At 36.3% G+C, this 22,672-nt stretch overlaps 1 protein-coding gene across 1 annotated transcript in view; it reads right to left on the bottom strand.

Annotated features, from left to right (window-relative positions):
• ZDHHC21 (zDHHC palmitoyltransferase 21) overlaps positions 1-22,094 on the bottom strand; it is a gene marked incomplete at its 3' end in the record, with an annotated part of 29,440 nt that extends 7,346 nt beyond the window's left edge. The window contains exons 1-5 of the mRNA XM_082497173.1: positions 21,926-22,094; positions 21,050-21,148; positions 18,196-18,307; positions 16,380-16,518; positions 7,641-7,757 (exon numbers count right to left, since the gene is read on the bottom strand). Of these exons, the coding sequence (XP_082353299.1) occupies positions 7,641-7,757; positions 16,380-16,518; positions 18,196-18,307; positions 21,050-21,148; positions 21,926-22,079 (621 nt within the window). The 5' untranslated portion in view covers positions 22,080-22,094. The remainder of the gene's footprint in view (positions 1-7,640; positions 7,758-16,379; positions 16,519-18,195; positions 18,308-21,049; positions 21,149-21,925) is intronic.
• Between the last annotated feature and the right edge of the window lie 578 nt (positions 22,095-22,672).

Here is a 22,672-nt window from a genome sequence, read left to right as displayed (position 1 = left end):
GACAGACCATTGAACACCAGCTGTTAAACTATTTTCCCTTCCATCCTCCTCAAAGCAAATAAGGGGAAATTTCTCTCTACCACATCCACACAGTACTGATGCACCAGGATATTGGCGTATCACTGTAAACCATTCAAACAGTTAATTAACAGGAAACCCTGGTAGCATTAATTAAATTAATAAAGTCACTGTCCACTTAGTTTATGATAATACATCCACTACCTTGCACAAAGACCACATGGTATCTGTTAAATTTATAAAATCCCATCCATTACACAGGTCTGCCCCAGAGAAACAACTTAATTACTAAATAATTTTAATTAAAAGTTTTTATCTGCAATACTGACACACAAAAATCACATAAAATCATATCTGAGGGACTATAGTGGAAAAAATGAAGAAAATTTCTTTAATTCCATAGAAATACTTCGTTTGAACATATGGAAAAATGAAAACACAAACTGTTTAGTGTTTGAAATAAAAAACAATCAAAGGTAATCCTTTAAAATTAGGGTTCAGATTAGTCTCTGCAAAGGATGCTGTTTAACGGAAACATCTGGTAGTGTTACGTTGAGAGACAAGCCTTTTTCAACTTTGGAAATGAGATTAGTAGATCAGTTATTTGTAAGTGTCCAAGTAATTTCTAATTATTTTATCTGGGTCACAGATAATCCGCTTTTACAGGGCTCCCACAATGACATCAGAGGATCACTGCTGAACTGATTATCCTGTTACCTTCCACCATCCATGGGAAGATGGGATTTTCCTTTTGTACAGAGGAAGAGAAAGAAGTGGCTGATTGCTTCAGACAGGTGGCAGCCAACAAAATAAAGAACAACAAAGATCTCAAGAAGAAAACCTCACATATGCAAAAGGTACCAGCCTTTAAAAAGGTCAGCAAACTGAATACTTCTTAGTAGTGTCTGGTGCAATTTAAAACCTCACTAGATATGAACAAATATCAGAATAATTGGACAAGCCATTGTTTAAAAAAGCATGCCATATTATTTATTACTTGTTCTACAGTAATGCCTTGCAGATCAAACATAACTGATGTCAGAATCTTACTGTATAAATAAAAAACTGTTTTTTAACATCATTTAACTGTTGAAGTGACATGAAAGACATACAGAGGTTCTTCCTCAAAGCAAAAATGGAACACGAGTGAGAGAAATGCAATTACCAGGGCTAGTCTTGTACTAACATACACTCAAGCATCCTGACAGTTCCACCTCTTTAAAAGAGCTCTTTACCTCCTACAATTATAAATCAGAAGCAATCTGTAGTTGATAAAAGAAACTTTCTTTTTCTAGGTGAATTTATGCCTTTTCCTATGAATAAATGAATAAATAGACTAGTTATGCATTTTTAAGGAAAACAAACGTCTGTTACATATAAAAATACCAAATGAGAGAGGACTTCTTAAAAAACACATGTCAAGAAAATATGTCTTGAGAAAGCAAGCAATTTTCTGGATACCATCTGATTTAGCTTCCAATTAAATTTTATTATTTGATATAAGGATAACTACAGAAAAAAGTAATTGGAAATAAAATTGAGTAACACAGACATGTCCTCCTCAAGATTTTCCTCTCGGTTAAGTATGTCTTCTAGAAAAAATTGTTTTCTAGATAAACTTTGCATTTGCCATTGCAATACAATGTCACTAATAGGTATAGGCATTAGTGGCATCAGATAGTGGATGTTTTGGATTTTTTTTGGTGGAAAATTTAAAACTTTCTGAAATGGAACTATCTCAAGCAAAATGATAATTTATCTGTAAATAGTACTTTTAGTATCTACCACAAACCACCAAATAAAAAAAACAGGCCTCTATCTTCATGGAGTTTGAAAGTGTCCATACTAGAGCTATGTTGTTATCCTGTAGTGGTCGAGGCAAAAGAGGAACAATTCCTTGTGGGAGTACAAGCAGCGAGAAGTAGTCTGAAGCAATGGGTACCAATAATATGCCAAAAAAAAAAAAAAAGCATTATTCTCAGTAGAAGAACATTTAGTTTTTCTAGGGTGCAACTGACAAAAACCTTTTCTGTTGGGTTGCGGTTTTTTTTTTCCCTACTGTTTTATGCTAAGCTTGCTTTTACTTCTCAAGCAGTGCCATTAAAAGAACACCATGATGCCTGGGAACGTAAGAATACAGGCTCATTTCCAGTTAAGGAATATAAAATTCAAATTTGCACTATAAGCAATGACAGGGAATAGAGAATTGGAAAAGCAAGCACCAAGCATGGAAGATAAGCAGGCCTTCAATATAAATACATGATCATCTTGGAAATCACATTAGACAGTGCTTTCTTCATGGGTGAGACTGATTTCTTTCACCCAGTTCTGTAGAAACATGAAAATTTTAAGTAAGAGGACTAATTGTTATGCTGAGATTTTAAGAGTATCTTCTTTGGATCCTAAGGTTCCTAAAATAGGATCTTAAATTTCAGAGACTTCTGAATTGGAGTGAACCTCTATTTCCAAAGTTTCCAAATAAACATTCCCCAAAAGCAATCTCAGGTACATGCTGGAAGAAGTGTTAAAATTCAGGATGATGATGAGAGTAAAGGCAAACAGAGCTTGGGGAAAGCAATTGGAAAAGGAGGATGAAAAGAGCCATGAGCCCCTTCTGCTAGAAGTGTGTTTCACATATGCTAGTTTCTAGGGAGAAAGCACTAATCTCATATACAGAGGCCACCTCAGCTGCTCCCTTCTTCATCAGAACAATTCATGTCAAAAGTTCTTCTAAGGACAGTTTTTGCCAACCAGCTGTTCTCTCATTGTAGGAAGTCACCTCCCTTGCTCTTCGGCTTCCTGGACCTCCAGATGAGATAGGAAAAGCCTTGTGCTAATGATACCCTAACAGTGATACCACAATAACAGAGGCAGAACACATACTCAAAGAAATTACTGTGTGTTAGGTAATTTGGTCTGTTAATCACCTTCTCAAGCAGTACAGCCTAGAACCTTCTCTGTGCAAGAGGCAAATTTGAGTACACAAGTTACAATGTTTTCATTTTTACCAGAGAGCACATGTTTTCCAAGTATCTTTGTACCTGCTGAACACACATGAAGCAGAATAACAGCAGATTACAAGGTTTTTTTCTTAAAGAACTTTTACATAACGAATCTACCATTACAGCCGATGAGAGTTATGCAATGACATGTACAGAAAGTCAGTCAAATGCACACCAGCACCGAATTTTGGAAAGTGCCAGAACACATCGCAGAATATTTCACCTGCGCTTCATAATGCACTGCTTTGCTTTCCTGTTTTAGCTATTACCCTGTTCCAGAAACATGCTGGAGTATATCAAATATAGATGTTCAGTTGGACAACATTTTTTGACTTCTGAAAAAATTTGTCAGAGGAGAAAATGCCAGTATTTCCCCTTAAAAACCTATTAAGAAACTTCTGCTCATTGTTATGACTTGTCAAGTTATCACTTAGCTCAACTCCAATAAAGAGCAACTCTGCTTATAAAAATGCTGTATACAAAGGTCACTTAATGCAAATTAATTCTATGCATTCAACTTTATCTATGTTGCTGCAGTGGCAAAAGGATAAACTTCTGTAAATATGAAGAATCAGCACGAGTGCTCTGACCAAGGGTATGTATCATGCTTCATAATGCATACTAAATTCCAATACTTCACATCTGAGCAGAGCCATCGGACTGTGGAAATCAACCATAAACAATGGAGAAGTTGCCATTTCAGCGCCAAGTTCCTTGTTATTGATGATGCTAAAGGTGGATGAACAAGTCTGCAGTTTCTTTATCCCTAGTTACTTCTGTGAGACTGACAATAAGCAGAGCACATTCTGTGTATGTAGAAGACACTGAAAGACCAAGAACTGGGGATCTTTTTAATATGCACATCCAATATTCCTAGGAAAAGTTAGTTTTAGCTTTATATTACTTAGACAAAACTATTGGCTTGGTTTCTGGAAAATTACATAATGACGGTCACGCAAGTTCGCTCTATGGAGAATCAGGAAGTTTTGCTACAAAAGGGTCAAAGTTTGATAAATCTTGAGTTTATTTTTCTTTCCAAAAATACAATTTGGCAGCATTTGAAATACAGGTAAATAATAATGTTAAACCCCAACAAGCCTGAACTTGCTGGAATAATTTCACAACAGCGTGTATCAGTCACAGTTTAGATCACAGAGCTGCAATGCTGATTGTCCCTATTATTTAAAAATAAATTTTATCCAGGAGCTGTGGAACTAATCTTGGCCTGATGTTAAACTGCAAACAGGCATGGAGCATGAACTAGGAAAATGTGTATTATCTGTTTTCCTGTACAAGCACAAGTAAGAGCTGCTCTGCTTCACCTTTTTCAAAAGGCCCATGCTCTTGTCCGCCTCTCCTGCACACATCTCTGGGCAGCGTCAACTATCACTGAAATTAATGCTCTCAAGAATAGCTATGGAGCAAATAATAAAAAATGAATGCTTTAACTGTGCATATCTATGCCTTCAAGTGTTTGAGGTTCTTTTAAATTAACCTCAGGTCTGCACTGTCACACTTCAATGACTGTGTTATGCTGTTATAGAATTCAACCTGTACCTTATACTAAGTTAAGCTTAATGTCATCATTAATTAATTATTTTAAATAGAGCCCATTTCAGATACAATCTGCTTAGTTTATACAGGAATGTTAAATGCTGAGGAGTAACTCCAGCACAGTACACAGCAGGAACATTGCTGCCTCTTAGTGATCATAGTTCATTGCTTCTACAGGACTTGAATGTCTTCCACTCTGTGCCCTCAGCACTATGGAAAGGTTTCTTTGTTTCCCTATTCTATGCATCATAGGTGTGACTTTGGGGATCCTGCAGAGAAACTACTCACTCACCTACTGCCCTCTCCTCTGCTTTTTCCACTGGCTAGCCAAAGCTGTTAGTTAGTGCTTGTGGAGGCAGCAAATCCCCACACTACAATGCTGACAAAAAACATTTGTACAGAAAGATTTTCTGATACAACTTGCAGACTAAGCACAACCTCACTGAACAGATTTGGCTTTGTTCATTTGAAGCAGATTTCCTCCAAATGACTGTATTGTTTATTCTTGCCAATTCTATACTCATGAAGAAAGGATGAAAAGGAATTGTGCTGCTGGCATGGAAATGCTTTGAGCGGGGGATGGACTAGATGACCTACGTTCTTCAATGAGTCCATGCAACAGCATCCACATGGTGTGAATAAATTAGAGTTTGGAGATCCCAGTAATGGATTTCTACTTCCCCAGGAATCCCAACCCAACAATCTCAAATGTAAAAACTTGTCCACATGAGGCAAGCACAATAGCCCCACTGCTACAGGTAAGGTGCAATGAGAAGCCCTAATGCAGAAGATACACACTTTCCAGCAGCTGCCTCTCTGTATCTGCAATTACTGTGGTGTGCTTGTTTCACAAAGTTTGGCAAAGAGGACAAAAGAGACCATCCAGGCATACTGAAGCTCAGCCATCCACTGAATTATGATTTGCGTACATAAAAGGAGGTTGTACTTGAAAACGCTATTAGCCCACATCTGTTCCAGGGTAGTGGCCAGCTCAGTAAGTGCAATGGGATGTACTTCACCATATATTATACAACTGACATAGAATAAAGGGGCTTCACCGCACTTTATAAGAGTTTGCAGTGGTGGTAGCAGCCAGACAGTCTTAAGGCTCAGAACTGTGAAAGAACATACTGGGAATTCATGCCTGTTGCAGAGGCAGTACAGTTGGTATCCTGTGTCAGAACAGAGATGTCCCAAGTTTCACTTGTATCTGACAGAATCATAGAATTGCTGAGGTTGGAAGGGACCTTTAAGATCATCAAGTCCAACCATTAACCCACCCTGACAAAATCACTTCTAAACCATGTCCCTAAGTACCACATCTACCCTTTTTTTAAACACCTCCAGGGATGGCGAATCCACCACCTCCCAGGGCAGCCTATTCCAATGTTTAATAACCCTTTCAGTGAACAAATGTTTCCTAATATCCAATCCCAGGCTAAACAATCCCAGTCGTTCCTCAATCAGGGTCAGTCTGAGAGTTTTTATTTCATGTATTCATCCCAACTGATGCTGACAGCCACTGCCAAAATTTAGTCCAGCTTCAGAGAACAGAATGGTAGACTTAGATTTTGTTCCTTGTTCTGTATAGTTTCTGTGTTTTAGTGTAGTACCAATCACATGTTTTTTTATTTCTTCTCATATATCCATTTAACAGAGACTAAAAAGACATCTATATTTCAGCATCTAAACTCTAAGGCTCGCCGAGTTTCTGTCTCTCCCACTACTGGGAGTAAGGGTGAACAGAATTAAGATGTCTGCACCGCTCCAGCTAGATACCCAGCAAGGCATAGTATTAGATTAGAAAAAAAAAAATCCAAACTCTAGAGGACACAGACACAAAGGTTGTGTGCCAGCATTTAAACAGGGAGGTGAGAACCTGTCAGCAAGACCCTGGAACAAATCAGGCACACAGTAAATGGGCCTAAAGATAAATCTGTAGACCTGGGGGTTGACAAAAGTGCAGAAAGCAGTTTGGCAGTGCAGCTGGAGGATTGCAAAAATAATACACAACATAGCTACAGTCACACAAAGAGCAAAAGGTAGTAAACTCAAGTGAAGGTAATACAATAAAAACAATAAGCAATATTATTGTTTTATCTAGCAGAAGGAAAAACTATACAGTAATTTTTCTCCTTTATTCCATACAAAGGAATTAATAATACATAATACAGTTAGGAGGTTTTCCATTATGCACCTACTAAGGTTAATACTGTGTAAACCCTCATAATCCCAAAATGAAATCTCAGGCAGATCTCAATCAGTTGCAGTCACAAAGATGCTGTCATCTTGTACATTATTGTCTTTAAAAAAAAGTTTTGCAGGTCAGGTCATAGAGCCTTTCAGACACGTACAGATCCAACTAATGTATTCTCTCTGTTCAACACTGCAGCACTTCAAACACTTCTATGGATTCTCAAGATAACTTTAAAGAATTCATTGTCAGTGATTAACTTCTAATGTCCAGAACAGGATGTTACAGCAACAAAAGCTTGTTTCTTGTAGATATTTATTACATTACCAAATTCATTTAAATGGAAAATTTTTCCATGCAGAGGATTTTTTTCTGTACCTTTAAATACACAATACGCATTTGGACTGTAAATTGTACATGATCCCATTCCACAGCTCAGTAACTGAAGAGATATGAATGTAAGCATATTTATTACAATACTTAAAAAATGCCTGTGTTCTCAGAATGTATGATTTATCAGTGGGCCACACTCACAAAGTATAATTGAGGCCAGGGCACATAACAGTTTAAAATAAAAACAAAAATCAGAACCCACAAATATGTACCTTGTACACTGCACAATTCCAGGACAACGTATGGTTATATTTTACTAATACAAACCAGGAAATTGCTTTGATTGGTGAATTATTAGACACTTGTTTGTTACAAGGCTTCTTAAGACTTCCTTGGAGACAAGAGTCTTGACAGAGCACATACCAAATAGGTGCCTCCTACTGCAAGTGTTTCTCTATTCTAAATGCATTCTGCTTTTCTGCTTTTATTAATTTTATTGAAAATAAAACTAATATATACTTCTAAAATTAGATACTTACAGTGAAAATACCCATTAGCTGAGTGTAAAAGAGTCCACTTATTCCACCTAATATTATTAGACCCATGAAGGCAGATATTCTTAGGAGAGCAAGTTCATGTCTAAATACAAAAACATCCTAGAACAAGACAGAAAGAAGAGAGAGACTTTAGCACTTACAAATTAATTTAAGTCTTTGAACCAAGTGGAAACACTAGATAGGAGCTGTTCCCTAAGACTTACAACTAAAGGCAAATATTGGATTTTTGAGCTACATTGCAAATCATTGATACATTTATGTGCTAAAACCATAAACCAATACACTTTTATTTATACATGTAAACAGTTGGGGGGTTTCGCCAGAATGTTAAAAAAAAACCAAACGTATTCAGTTATTTAAGGTTTGTGAATAGATGAAGCTCAAATGGGTTATTCCTGAATCTTCCATCTCAAACTGTGCCACATTACTACTCACAAGCTCCAAAACATAAGAAACCCACTCTGTTAAACAGTCTGATTTTTATAAGACTTCTTTATCTCAGCTCCCAGCCATGACAAATTTCATTTTAACATCACCTCTTTTGTAATAAAAATAACATTCCTAGCTTGACTTTTGATGATGGTACATACAAAATCCAAGTATCTGTATTAGATTGGTCTCATTGTAATGCTGCCTATTATCCGACATAAACTTATCTTCATGTTTTAAATTTCAGCCTTAAGTGGATTATCTGGATATGGGTGCACAACCAAGTTGCCTCAGGGTACAGGAGGATATGAATTTACTGTATCAGCTGCTCTGGAAAGCCTGCTCTCACCCAGCAGAAAATATGAAACGTGTAAGAGAGTTTTATATATCTTTTTCAAAGGATAAAACACCTTATTTTTATCACAGGAAAACATTTGTACATGGCAGTTACTGTAGATGTACTGCAAGTTCACACCCCATCTTACCCTTTGATAACGAGTTAACACACCCATTCTCTTATTTATAAGTTACGATTATGTTCTCAAGGCTGTCTTTTGAATGTACACATCTGTTTTTCCACTTAGAAAAGACAGATCACAGCAGGAAACTATTAAAACCTTTCAAGTAAACTTTAAATTACAACCAGAACATAAAAGTGAACTGAATAAAAAAACCCAAAACACTGCTTTTGATCTTTCCTTCTTTACATTCAACCAGTAGGACTTAAGGAAGAGGAATTCTTAGATTCAGGAATACTGGGTTGTAATTAAACAGAGAATAGTAAAAGCAAATTTTATTTAGTAAAGAAGCCCGATTTTAGATTTAAATTATTTCCATGAAGGTTCAAAATATAAACTCAGGAAAAAACTTTATACTGGCTACTAAAGCTGTGAAGAAAGTCAGTATTTAATGAATGAGAAGAAATCACTAGTTAACCAGCTAAACAAAAAGCAAACTCTACCAGTCTCTTCTGAACTGGTAAGCCAGCTCTTGTTAGTATTGGCCTTTCTTACTGCTGTAGAAAATATATGCTTCATTTCCATTTTTTTAAACCCTACTCACTAAGTTAATGAGTTAATTCAAATCACCTCAAAATAAAAGCATTCATACTAATCTTTATTACCTTTCCACCAGTCCACCACAGCTTTAAAGAAAAGCAAGGTAAGACACAAGTTCTACTAGCTCTAAAATACTTTCTCTTCTTATCTTCATACATATGTTGTTTTATTATATCAGAAATCACAGAATCACAGAACGGTTAGGGTTGGAAGGGACCTCTGGAGATCATCTAGTCCAATCCCCCTGCCAGAGCAGGTTCACCTACACAGCTCAGATGTGCCCACCCCCCAGGCTGTTGCCTGTTCTAATGGTTAAGCTCCCTTTAGCCACTACTTCCATCCACCCAGTCAAACTGCAAGGTTTCTTGGCAACTTATAAAAATGGACAGAAATGTGTAAAACAGAAACGTCACAAAATAAGAACAGAAGCGTAGGCCTGTAGGATTATGTCAAGGAATTGAGTACAAACCATGAGATACGGCATCTTTATCTTAACAGGCAATACCAAAACATTCCACAGAAAGCCAGTACGCATGACAGATGCACATAAGACTTCCTCAAGCCCATGGCAAAACACATGCCACGTCTTCATTTGTGAGCATCAATCGTTACGGATGATCCCTACAACGAATGCTACCCCGGGCTAGTAAAACAGCTATTACAGCTTTACGCTATCATACAGAAGTCAAAAGCAATGATGGGTCCAGCCCAAGATGATATTCAATGAAATGACCACTACTTCCAAATTAAACTTTCTTTTTACCCTGCTAACAAAACAACAACAACAAAAAAAGCATGAAAACATTCAGTGGGTCCCTGTCATAGGCAGTATTGGGGTATTATTTTCAAGGGTTTACAGTATTCCTTTACAAACAGCACACTGTACAGAGGACTGAGCTCTCAGTAGGACCAACATGGGACTATTGTTTCTGTTCCAGAAGAGACAAAGCAAAAAACAATCTTCATAAATTTTAATTTACAATGTAAGATTCATTTATTCAATCTTGACTCTTTACTGTAATATGATATACACAGAAATTAATACACTAACAAAATATGTTAAGATACTTCATCTTTCTCTTGGGGAAAGTATACCTCATGTAACACATGCTAACCTGCTTGTCTATTCTCAGTTGAAAATGCTTGGGATGTCTGTCCCAGTCTGGTGATGAAGTCAGTCTATCAACTTGGCTATCATAAAAACAGTGCAGAACACAGAACAAAGCCAGGCTGTCAGATTCAAAAAAGCAAAAGAAAAAGTATAGACTGCAGGTTTTGCAGGAAGAAAGAGGAAAGAGAGGCACAAAGGAGAAAATTCACCCATTAAAAAAAAAACAAGAATTCACAGAACACAAGCTGCATTCTAATAAGCCCTTTTGTAGAGATATTTATGATTAATAACAACTGATGTTTATGTAAAACACCTTTTGATTCAGGACTATTTTCAGGTCTACTAAATGAGTAAATTTCCAGTCTGATTCATGACCGATGTGGTTTAAAGTGAAAATGGACTCTGATTCCAAAAGTTGTTGTATACATAGAGTTCAATCCAAAGTGATAATTCTGAAAGAATTTCAGACTAGAACAGATTTTAAGAGAAGGCCATACAATCTTTGCATAAAAATGACACTAGCAATATATTAAGTATTAGCAAAATGTTATCCTCTCATTCATTCCTATCCTTTCTCTACAGACCATGTATTTACTTTCTAAACTTAATTCAATATCCACATACTGTCCTTATAATTATAGAGGAAGAGAGCAAGGTTAGGTCAGTTTTGCAGAACACTGAGAAGGAAAATTCTGATGTATTCTTATTTTTCTAAAAAATCTCACATCCTGTAGGTCATTTCGTGACCCTAAGAGAAAAGATTTTCTTTACATTCTCTTTGCAATATAAATAGACTGTGGATGATACATATTTCCAGATTTTAATTAATATTCATTAATACATAATATTGAAATAAGTATCACTGTAAATAATCTTCTCACAAAGTTTAATGAATATTTCCCAACACCTTTTATTTGGAATTGGGAAGGCTGAGTCCCAGACAGAGCAGGCTGATACTGCCACAATGCTTCCTTCATCATGTTCCTCCTCCTTCTAGCAACGGAGCTCAGAACACTTAAAATCTTAGTTAAATAACAATACTTTCATAATATACAATGGATAACTGCAGAACCAGAAACCAAGTAAAACTAAACCAGAGCAAAGGGGTTTTTTACTTCCTAAAAGATACAGACTTCCTGACCCTGATGCTTTTTAATGAACATGCAAAATTAAGTACGCTCTAGTCTTAGCCTCTAAAAATCACCAAAGCTAGCAGAGGAACTCATATGCTGTTTTATTCAAACTATCTATTTTTCTTCTGCTAGGATCTCACATAGACAATTTAATTACCATTTCCTTCATTTCTAGCAGTAATTGTACTCCTCCTGCTGGACAAACAGAAGCAATAACCACAATCCATCTTTCTGACAGTATCAATTACAAGAGCCATGAATACTATGATGCAATGTTCTGCTTTAAGACCTGAAGCTGAAAGATTGTATCTCCATTGAAATGGCTTCCCCATTAGCTTTAAAGCTACCACCCTTAGCTTAGTACACTTAACTAAAAATGTTTGGGTTTTTCTTACTTAAGCCTTTAAAGATAAAAGCTTAGGAAAAAAAAAAGTTTTCATTCAGAAGGAAATACTAGCATGCATGCAGTGATCATATTTTCATAATGCACTCATCAGTACTGTGATAAAATGATTATTTCACAACAGCATTAAAAGCAATTTTAATTCTACAGCTCCTGTGTTATGTACTATTTTATATCCAAAGAATAAAAATTAAGATGAAGGCACACTGCCAAAAAATTGACAAGTATTTTTAATGAGCAGGAAGTAAGCTAATTCCAGATGGCTGTTTAGAAAAAATTATCCAGTTTTCTGAATCTGAGCTAAACACTAGCCCCTGACAATTCAGAAAATGTAAGCTCTTGGTTACAGGCCAAATTTTGACAAAGAATAGTGCTTCCATCAAAGGTAGAAGGTACTGCAGTTTCTGAAACACTGTGGTACTTCATCTTTACTTGATATAGATAGACTAAAAGAATCTTGCAGGATGCTTCCCTAAAAAACTAATAGTAAGCAAATCTGCCCACTGGTCCTGTCAGAATTACATAATTCTGACAAATTATTCTGTGGCACGGAGTTATATGGCATCATGTCCTTAGCAACACTTTAAAAAAAATCAGTTTAATGGGGCTCTGATGTCACCTTCCAGGCAGATATATTCCAGGTGGATGAAAAGCTGGACGTGACCTGACGTGGCCTGCAGAAGGCCAACAGTACCCTGGACTGCATCAAAAGCAGCATGGCCAGCAGGTTGAGGGAGGTGATTCTTCCCCTCTGCTCCACCCTGGTGAGACCCCATCTGGAGTACTGCATCCAGCTCTGGAGTCCTCAACACAGGAAGGACACGGACCTGTTGGAGCACGTCCAGATGAAGGCCACAAAAATGATCAGAGGGCTGGAGCAGAGAGAGTTGAGGTTGTTCAGCCTGGCGAAGAGGAGCCTCTGGGGAGACCTTATTGCGGCCTTTCAGTACTTTAAAGGGACTTCTAAGAAAGACAGGGACAAACATATTAGAAAAGAGGGTAGATTTAGATTAGATATAAGGAAGAATTTTTTTACAATGAGGATGGTGAAACACTGGCCCAGGTTGCCTGGAGAGGTGGTAGATGCCCCATCCCTGGAAGCATTCAAGGTCAGGCTGGATTGGACTCTGAGCATCCTGATCTAGTTGAAGATGTCCCTTCTCATTGCTGGGGGGTTGGACCTTTAAAAGTCCCTTCCAACCCAAAATATTCTACAATTCTATGATATATTGACTAGGCACCCAAACAAATTATTCTTAATTTTCTGTACTTCAGTGTGTGCCCCCCAATCCTGCAGCTGAAAAACTGAGAAAGCTAAATATTATTCAGTGTAATACTAGACTTATCAAAGGTCTGAAAGACCAGACCTGCTGTGTCTACTAAGTTTTTCTATATGGTGTAAACTTATTTATCTCTCTGGGGCACAGAATGTTATATACTATATCACAGATTCACTTGTTTCACAGAATCACACACAGAATTATCAGAGTTGGAAGGGACCTCTAGAGATCATCTAGTCCAACTACCCTGCTAAAGCAGGATTGCCTAGAGCACATTACTCAGGACTGCATCCAGGCGGGTCTTGAAAATCTCCAGGGAAGGGGACTCCACAACCTCCCTGGGCAGCCTGTGCCAGTGCTCTGTCACCCTCACCGTAAAGAAGTGTTTCCGTGTATTTGAACGGAACTTCCTGTGTTCTAACTTGTGCCCATTGCCCCTCGTCCTGTTACTTGGAACCATTGAAAAGAGCCTGGCTCCATCCTCCTTCAACCCACCCTTTAGATACTTGTACGTCATGTTTAAAAGGAAGAGTGTCATTTGAAGTGTCCACGTATGCAAGTTGATAAAGCCAAAAATCCCACAGCTGAAACAAAACAGAACTAATGAGAACGAAGTACTCCATTTTTTCCGTGATGCTGTATAAATTCAGGCAGCCAAACATGCAAACCTGATCCACTCTTCAGGTAACTACATTAAACTGGGTTAATATAATTATTGAGTATGTATTCTGCCTCCTAAACTGTCATATCTTCTAAAGGGTAGATATTAAAAGTAGGTCTCTCTCCAAAAGACTTAAAATTAATCCAGTTAAATCATCAAGAACAAAGTTTTATACGTATTCATTTTTTGAACTGTTATTATTAATAACTATTTATTATTACCTCTTCAGAGGTTGTAAACCATCTGAAATAAACATGATTTCCCTTTTCCTCTCTTACACAGACCAAGCAAATAATTTGGTTCCCTTTCATCCTGTTTTTAAAAAGCAAGGCTAACAAGCAGAACTTGGGTTCATTATCTGAACACAGCGTAATTACTTAAAGTACGTTAGAGAATTCAGGGGACTCTCACAATAAAAAGGAAATATTCTACCATGAAATTACACTATTAGAGAAGCAGCACCTATTTCAGACGAAGATTTTATCTTTGGAAAATAACACTTCTTCTAGAAGCACTGCAATACCTAATCCAGTATTCAGATTAGTATCATTGAGAAGCCATCGCACTTGAAACCTGCAAACTCTGTGCACGAGAAGCCTTCAGAATACACGAAGTATAGAAGATTACTATGGCCAGAAATGGAGTAGGTTAACTTAGTTTATAAATTAAAAAGAAGTTCACAAAGCCACTGAAACTAGAAGCAAAGGTATTTACAGTTAGTTACCTTTCAAAAAACATTAACTTTCCAAAAACCCAAAATGTAACATATCCGTAAGAAATTTTACTTAGACAACAGGTTTCTTCACTAATACAGAAAGACTGCAATTTCATATCTCTCTTAATTTGAATGTAGATAAATCAATCAAAATGCCTCCCTCAAATTTCACAATGCCTGTAAAACAAAGTGAATACCAAAAGCCCATCTGCAAAAAAATGGAAAAAAAGTGCAAAGTGCAAGTACCCCGTTTTAAGAGACATATTTTACAGGTCTGTCTCAGTTTACAGGGCAGTGTCTATGAAAAGATGCTCCAAGCAGACAGCAAATTCTTCTCTTTTCCATATGTCTACAGTCACTTAAACCATTTAAATGGAAATATTCATATAAATTAAAAAAAAAAAAACAACGAAATCCCTTTAGAATAGAAGCTATTTTAAGAGAGATTTGCAAAATCCTCAACTTTGGTACATTCCATGTAATGAAAAGTTGGTATCTATCAACTTGAATATAACACTTCTATCAGTTCTGGATGATCCAAGGAGTACAGCCTTCCTACTTTTTCAGCTCTCTTTTGACACAACATCTTCACATACGCTTTCTTGGGAACATCACGTCCACTACAGACTGATACAGGAGCAAATTAGAAGCTTGGAGGGCATTCTTTTCCAGAAGCAGAATTTTTCAGGACGTTTAATATTCTTATTTTATACCATTTAGGATAAAAGAATAATACAACAAACTTAAGTTGTTCAACAAAATGGAAAATAGGACTTGCCTTACCCATAACCAAAGGCCAGTCTCCAGCACCATGAAAGATGGGTGTGATGTCACCAGCAGAGAGTATGTTACATCAACAAGGAATAAAAAAAAATGTGTAGCACTTCAGTACTTGGAAAAAATCTGAACAAAATCTAGAGTACACTACCAGTTTCTGGGATAGTCTTAGTCTCTTCACTTAGCACACCTGGAATGTTATCTAAATTTGAATATGTTTTAAACTTGTTTTCTATGTTTTTCTCTTTAGTGCACCTTTACTCATTATAGTCCAGTATAAATACAAAGTCCATTTCAGATTTTAGGCAAAAGTTTTTATGTTTATTTATGAGCAAGATCTCGTAACATTTTCTTCAAAAGAAAGAGTATCAATTTTGCTATTCTAGCACTTTCAAGCATTCAGCAACTTTCAAGCAAAACTCTGGAGTATTCTGAACATTACAGATAATAGGCATAAATAAGCACCAGACACAGAGACTTTACAACTTCAATTCCATAATGGAAAAAATTCTATTTTTTTTTACTCTATTCCAATCCGTAAGTCCATTTTCTCTATTTGTGTGTTCAACTGCATTTTGCTGATGACAAGACGTTGGAATATGATAATGGCATAGAGTCCAAGTAAAACAAACCAAACTTAATTTTCCTTTAACCCACACTACCTTTTCAAAGCAACACAAAATATTGCTTCAAAACCAATGTACATTTTTCTTGTTTCAGAATGATTGTATGTTTTTTTCTCATTTTTCTAGCAAGATCAGCATTTTTAAATAGAGACTTAGGATAGTTATATACTCTGGATAGATTTACTTTGGAGAAAGTAAAAAGACATTTTAATACACCTAAAGTAGTTAACTTGCTTCTTACCGGTACTCACCAATCACTTATAAACGAACCTAACTGGTTCTGTCCTCCCTTCCTAGATTTCTAAGAAAACTAACATTGTGTTGTTAAGACACAGAAATCATATACCCTTTCAGAATGGTATTTTGTTACTTACCATAAATCAGTTTGCTCACTTGATAACATACATCTACATGAACTCTCCACTGTTAACAACTGAGCCAGAAGAAACGTATAGTAACTAGATATCAAAATAAATTACACTGCAGTAGTAGCTATTTATTCACTTTGTAGAGAAAACAGATTCTTACCCAGTTTTCCTTTTTCAGAGGGAAAAAGTAGTAGTAATGGCAGAAATCAAGTATCAGCGTATAGGAACTAAGGATCTGAGTGTAGAAACATAGCTGTAAAAACAGCCAGTGATTGTCTTCACCAACACAATTATTAATCCTGCAGAGAAACAAAGTGTATATATAAAGACAGAAATATAAAGACTTTATCACTGCAGTTACAATACTGTGAAAAAGAGAAGCCATGATTATTTGCTCCATAGAGCAAACATAAGAACTACTGATTCATCACTCCGTTCTTAATCAAAGTGACGGTCTGTATGTTAGAGATGGCAGTTACTGTAAAGGGTGGTTCCCTCACACTGCCACTTAAAGTGCGGGTTGCATTACTGAGATCACTGCTTAGAACAGGAGACTTATTTCTCCGTATCTTCATGTAGCAAAGATACTCCTACAATGTTAAGTAAAACTCAAGTAACAAAAATTATTTTTTAAGTCTGCAAAATTTCATAGTAATATTTATTATCTTCTGCTACTCAACACATTTCACTGTTTGTGAACCACATAGAGTGCAAAAACTGGAAATGCAAATAAATGGTTTGAAATAAATGTGACCACACGGTACCCCAATGACAAATAAGCATGACTTAGGAAGGAGCCTAAGAAACAGAAGACAGAACACGCATCTCTATTCAGAAACTACTTCTGCATACTCCAACATGAAGAAGTACAGGAATCACAAGGATTCTAGAAATATTAAGTACAAGATTCAAAATGTTTGAAAGCTAGGTCTAGTCTGCTTCACAGAAGTTACACTGATGCAAAAAATGTGGTCGGGGTGCAATTTCATACAAGCATTGGCACAGACATCAGTACAAAGCTAAGCCATAACAACAAAAGCACTATATTGGCACTATATTCTGAAGTAATGATTGACAAAAAGGGTAGTTTGAAAAATGGCTAAATCAACATAAGAGGATCCTGATGTCAATTCTGTCCTCTGCAGTTCATCATTGCTGTCTTGCTGGAAATGATACCTCAGAACTACTGACAGAAATGTTTATTTCCATTTTAAGCTACAAACAATTGGTTTAAATAGAGAATTTCAGCCAGATTAGTTCATTTTGACTGAAACTAGTTAAAGAACACTAAAATAAGCAATTTCACTACAAAATCAAAGAGGCTATGACAAGCGGGGCATGGTATGAGTCAATAATATTTTCTACTCAGCGTAGACACTCAGTAAACTAAAAACCAAAAACTGTCTGAAATAATGATTTTTATTATTATAAAGAGCATCCCCTCTTATGTTGAAATTATAATCTTTTCTTTCAATCTCAGAAACATAAATATTGTTTAATTTCCTACAAAAAATATTTTTTTCCAGCATCAGAAACCAAATTGCAACAAATGAAATAAATCTGCAATGTACAAATTACTTATGTTGAGATCAGTTTTAGGAGTAAAAATTCCAATTCTTTAAACAAAATATGTGAATTCTCATGAAATAAATCTGCAATGTACAAATTAATTATGTTGAGATCAGTTTTAGGAGTAAAAATTCCAATTCTTTAAACAAAATATGTGAATTTTCAGAGACTATATGGCATACAGCAATTTGACAATGATAAAATGTTACACTGCAACAGTTCTTACCGCCAATTTTACTTGCAGACATAAGAATGTCTCAAAGTTGTTCCTTCCCTGCTCTAAATGCCTAAACGATTAAGCACTACTGGGAAAGAAATATGACAAATGAGCAAAAGTCAAGACCATGAACTTTGAAATGATTCACTAAAACAACAGTAGATTGTTAGAACAAATGTCCTGGTCTTACCACGGACAGTGGTGATCCATCCTCCTCACACAATGTCCACAACGACTGCAATGGTGTGAACGCTTTGGTCTCATCATATTGCATTTGTTACATAACTCCCAATATTCTCGTTCTAGGTGAAAATGTAAAGACACCTTGGAGAGATTTAAACTCAGTACAGCATGCTCATGATAAATCTACATGCTAGTGATTCAAAGAGAAAAAAAATACTTACGATGACCTGCAAAGGGTAAGCAGCATATAAAAAAACCTTTTTCCCCACTGTCACCTCAATTAAACTGGAAAATATTACTCCCAGTCTGTGCCAGTTTTCTTTTCCAAAACCTCTCCTCCTATATATTTCTAGGGAGTAACTACTACAGCACAACAGCTGTCACTCAAACAAGGAAGACTGTAATTCAATTCTTTTCTTACATGTCTACTGTGAAAAGACATAGCTGCTAGACAGAACTATCGCACAATCTCCCTGCCCTTCCTCCTGAGGAAATACTGCTACTTGAATTTGTCACAGCTAGCTAACTAAAATAAAATACACAATGAACACTTCAGGAGCATCTTCCATCTCAAAGCATTTTAAGACGTGCATCTCACACCATTCAATTTTACACTTAAGTCAACCAAAGAAAAGACTGAGGATAGGCTTGTTTTTAAAAATATACACTATTTTTGAATGCCTAATGTGAAATTCTTTAAGCTGATCTCCAGAGTTACTGAGCAGCTGAAACTACCAGGTGCTACTATAGCTCAGCTTAGCTATCATTTATTTCAAATTGCACCACCCAAATTAGAGGAAAACTTTGAAAATGAGAATTCTACTATATATTCAGAAAGTTCATTTTCACATAGGAAACAAATCACACCAACACTGTAATAATTCCATTCACAAAAGCATGCATTTTCTGTCTTTAAGGAAAATAGGTGCGTGACTGAGAGTCTTAAATACTTCGGTTGTTTTTACCTAAGTAGAATTTTTTGATGTAGAGAAATTTCTTAAATCCCAGGGGGGAAATAAATAAGCTTAGTTTTTAGAGTAGGGCATTCCGAAATTTTACATGGTAAAGCATTGTCCCTGTGTAAACAAAATGAAGTTAAAAATAGCACTTCTGAGCCACCTGCAGGCAGCTCTAGTCTTGTCTTTCTTGCTGCAAAATAACATTTGGACACTGGAAGTGAAGAAGCTCAATATCTGAGATCATTAAACTAGTAATAATGCCAGATGGAAAATTATTTACAATCTGTTCCCATAAATCCAGTGTCACAAAGGTGTCACTCCCTAATAGGGTAGCGACCAGTAGAGTTCAGAAACACCCCAACCTCGTTTTTTAATAGAATTTATACCATGCAAAAATGTATCTTCCTGTCAATGTAGAGAATACCAATAAACTGAAGTGCTACTTTAGAAAGTACAAAATCCCTGACACAGCACACACAAAATCATAATATCACTGTCACAGTCAAGCCTAAGTGTTCCATCTTCAGAAGTATCTATAAAGTATCATTGACATATGAAATTAATGGAGCATGAAGAGGTTGGAGAGCTATTCAAAGGGATCCCTTAAAAGAGAAAGAAACATTTGTGCACAAAGGGAATTTGTACTGGTCCTAGTATTTTGCAGGTAAATGAACATTCAGTCATAAACGTAATTTTCTGTAAATGTACTGCATGTCTTCATTCTCCAGCTCAGGCTGCAGAACCCATGTTATTCTTCCTGCAGCAAGAACTCTGACTGCAGAACACAAGTCTGAGCCACCTTTCATTTTACCGGATCAGAGGCTCAGCTACCCTGAGCATAAAGAAAACTGACATGACTTTTTCTGTGATCAGTGTTTCACACCTGAATCCCAGACAGATATGTCCCTTCGTACTATCTACTGCCTAGTTTGTGCACATCATAACATCGGTGCTGAGGCTAAACAGATCATGTTTCCAAACACACCATTCTAGATTCTCACTAACATCAGGAAGAAAGAGTACAATGTTACTGCTGGCATCCACCACATTGCAAGACAAGACTGAAATATTCACCCCTCAACGCATTTGATACATTTTCTACATTCAAAATGCATTTTCTGTTAATGTGAGAAAGCTCATGCTGTTTAATAGACCTACTCCATTCTAAGCCACTATGTAAAAGCTCTATGCATTAGGCAAGCACTTTAATAGCATCAAATAGGTCATAAAAATATTGGTTTCTCTGTGAAGAATTATTAATGTTTCAAATTCCCCCCAATTTTTGGAGCATCAGATACCATACAGGAATTTTGGGATAAATTCACAAAGACAGAAGGGAATTCTCACATGTGAAGCTGTTACTCTATAGCAACACAATGTAATTAGCATCACATTTGTTTGGTTAACAGCCCGTACAAACATGAGGTACTGAAAAAAACATGTAAAAAACACACAGGTAAAATCCAGTGTAAGAGTACCTTCTACCACCACTTTCAACATCTTATACATTACTTAGAAAAAAGCTGTAGAATTATAATGACTAACCATCTCTAAACATTTTTGATTAAATATTACCAAGTTAGAAGTATATGCAATATGTTTGAAAGCCTAGAATCCAAACAAACTATTCCCATGGAAAAATTTCCTAGAAGTTCCTACATAACTAAACTTCTGGTGGAATACAACTGTTGAAAAAGAAGGTTTGAGTCTACACAAGGGAAAGTGCTAGAATTTTACAAGTCAAAAACAGTGACATACTGATTTTAATTTCACTAACAATATAGGCTTCAGCAGAGACAGCTCGTGGTTTCCATCAAATCTCACAAAATCAAATTGATTACTAAATATTTTGAGGACACCAAAATAATTTCTATTCAATTATACAGAAACAACTTAATGTACCTGTAATTGGTATCTTTGGGTTTTCAGGTAGCTTTCCTGGATCAGCTACTGAGGCTCTTAGTAATGAAGCTATACAAAACAATGAGCAGAAGTAATAACCTGAAAAAAATAAATAAGCATTTGTTAGCCTTTTTCAGGTGTACAAAATATCTACTGTACACTGCATCAAAAACATAGATGATCCAGCACTGAGTTGGAAATTACTCAGCCTTCTCATTCAATTCCAGATATATTTTTGGTACTATACAGGCTACAATTTTAAGTATTCCCCAGTCTTAAAAAGGGAGAGGAAAAGGTAGCGGTGAACACTGTTTTGATAGCACAAGCAGGATGCCATGATGACCTTACTACTGTATTTAAGAAGTTCCTCCGCTCTCTTATCAAGCAAGCACCAATCATTATACACTTCAAAGCCTCTATGTGAAAGGACATTCCCAATAGTCCACCTTCACTTTAAAACTGGTTCCAGTTACAATTCAAGCCTTTTCCATAGCAAAACCTGTTAGTGTAACTCGTATTAGCTGACCCATCCAGGGATGTATGACAAAACTAACAAAACTCAGTTTGTCAACCATCAGTACTACCACCCCAAATTCTGTCAACAAGTTCTAGCTACAGGATCTGAAAGCTATATTAATGCTTTTCTCCAGTTTACACACAAACAAGTTTTACCATAACACCTCCAAAATGAATGAAGTCTCAACTTCTCAGCACACAAAAATGTAGGATGCATCCCAGTACTCTTATCCTTTATCTCATCCTTTATCTTTACCCTTCACCTTATTCTTTTTTTCTTACCTTTCTCATATATGTTAACTACTCCCCCAAGATACTATTCTTACTAGTAGAAAAAAGAGCTAAGTTAAATTGACTTACACAAAATTGCCACAACCGAAATATGTCCCTCTTCATAGTGAGGGAAAAGGATTACTTTTGGAATGAAGATTGTATTGTACAGCCAGACAAAGATAATCAGGCCCATGCAGCACCAACCCTGAGGGTCAACCACAAAGTGAATTCGTCGTCCCATTGAACACAAACAGGTAATAATCTGTCACGACCCAGGAAGAAAAGATTATCCTAGACAGGTAAAGAAAGAAAAAAAAAAAAGAGTAAATTAACTAGTATCATTCATCCACATACGCTCAAATAGGAAAAAAACCAAACTGTCAGCTATTAGTTTAAGAAATTAAATGAAAACTTACAGGCATTTCACATACATTGGTCAAGAACCATGAAGAGAAATATTTTATGATTTCATTAATAAGTTATATCTTGCTAAAAAGTAACATTTACCATCAAGATGCAAGTAAAACAAGTGCCTGGGAAAACTATTAAGTAATCAGTAAAGCAAGGAACTGTCAGCCAGCTGGTAGAAGCAAGGCATATAAACATTGAAGAAAAGAAGTCTCCCATCAAAATAAAAAGGTTGCAAAGCAAACAAGAGATAGAGCAAATGATACATGTTATACAAGGATTCATCCCACCTACCTATTGTAGTCTCACAGCTATATTTCAAGATTATTTTTTAAAAGCTTGTATGCTAAAATAGTCACAAGCCTCTCTAGGAATCTGTCATTTTTCACTGCTTAAAAAACCTCCTTCATGGCATTTATAGCAAAC

The sequence above is a fragment of the Vanellus vanellus genome, assembly GCF_965231255.1.
Source record: "Vanellus vanellus genome assembly, chromosome: Z".
In the NCBI taxonomy this organism is placed as follows: Eukaryota; Metazoa; Chordata; class Aves; order Charadriiformes; family Charadriidae; genus Vanellus; species Vanellus vanellus.
Note: the sequence above shows the minus strand (reverse complement) of the source record. Positions and strands in the feature narration are given on the sequence as shown.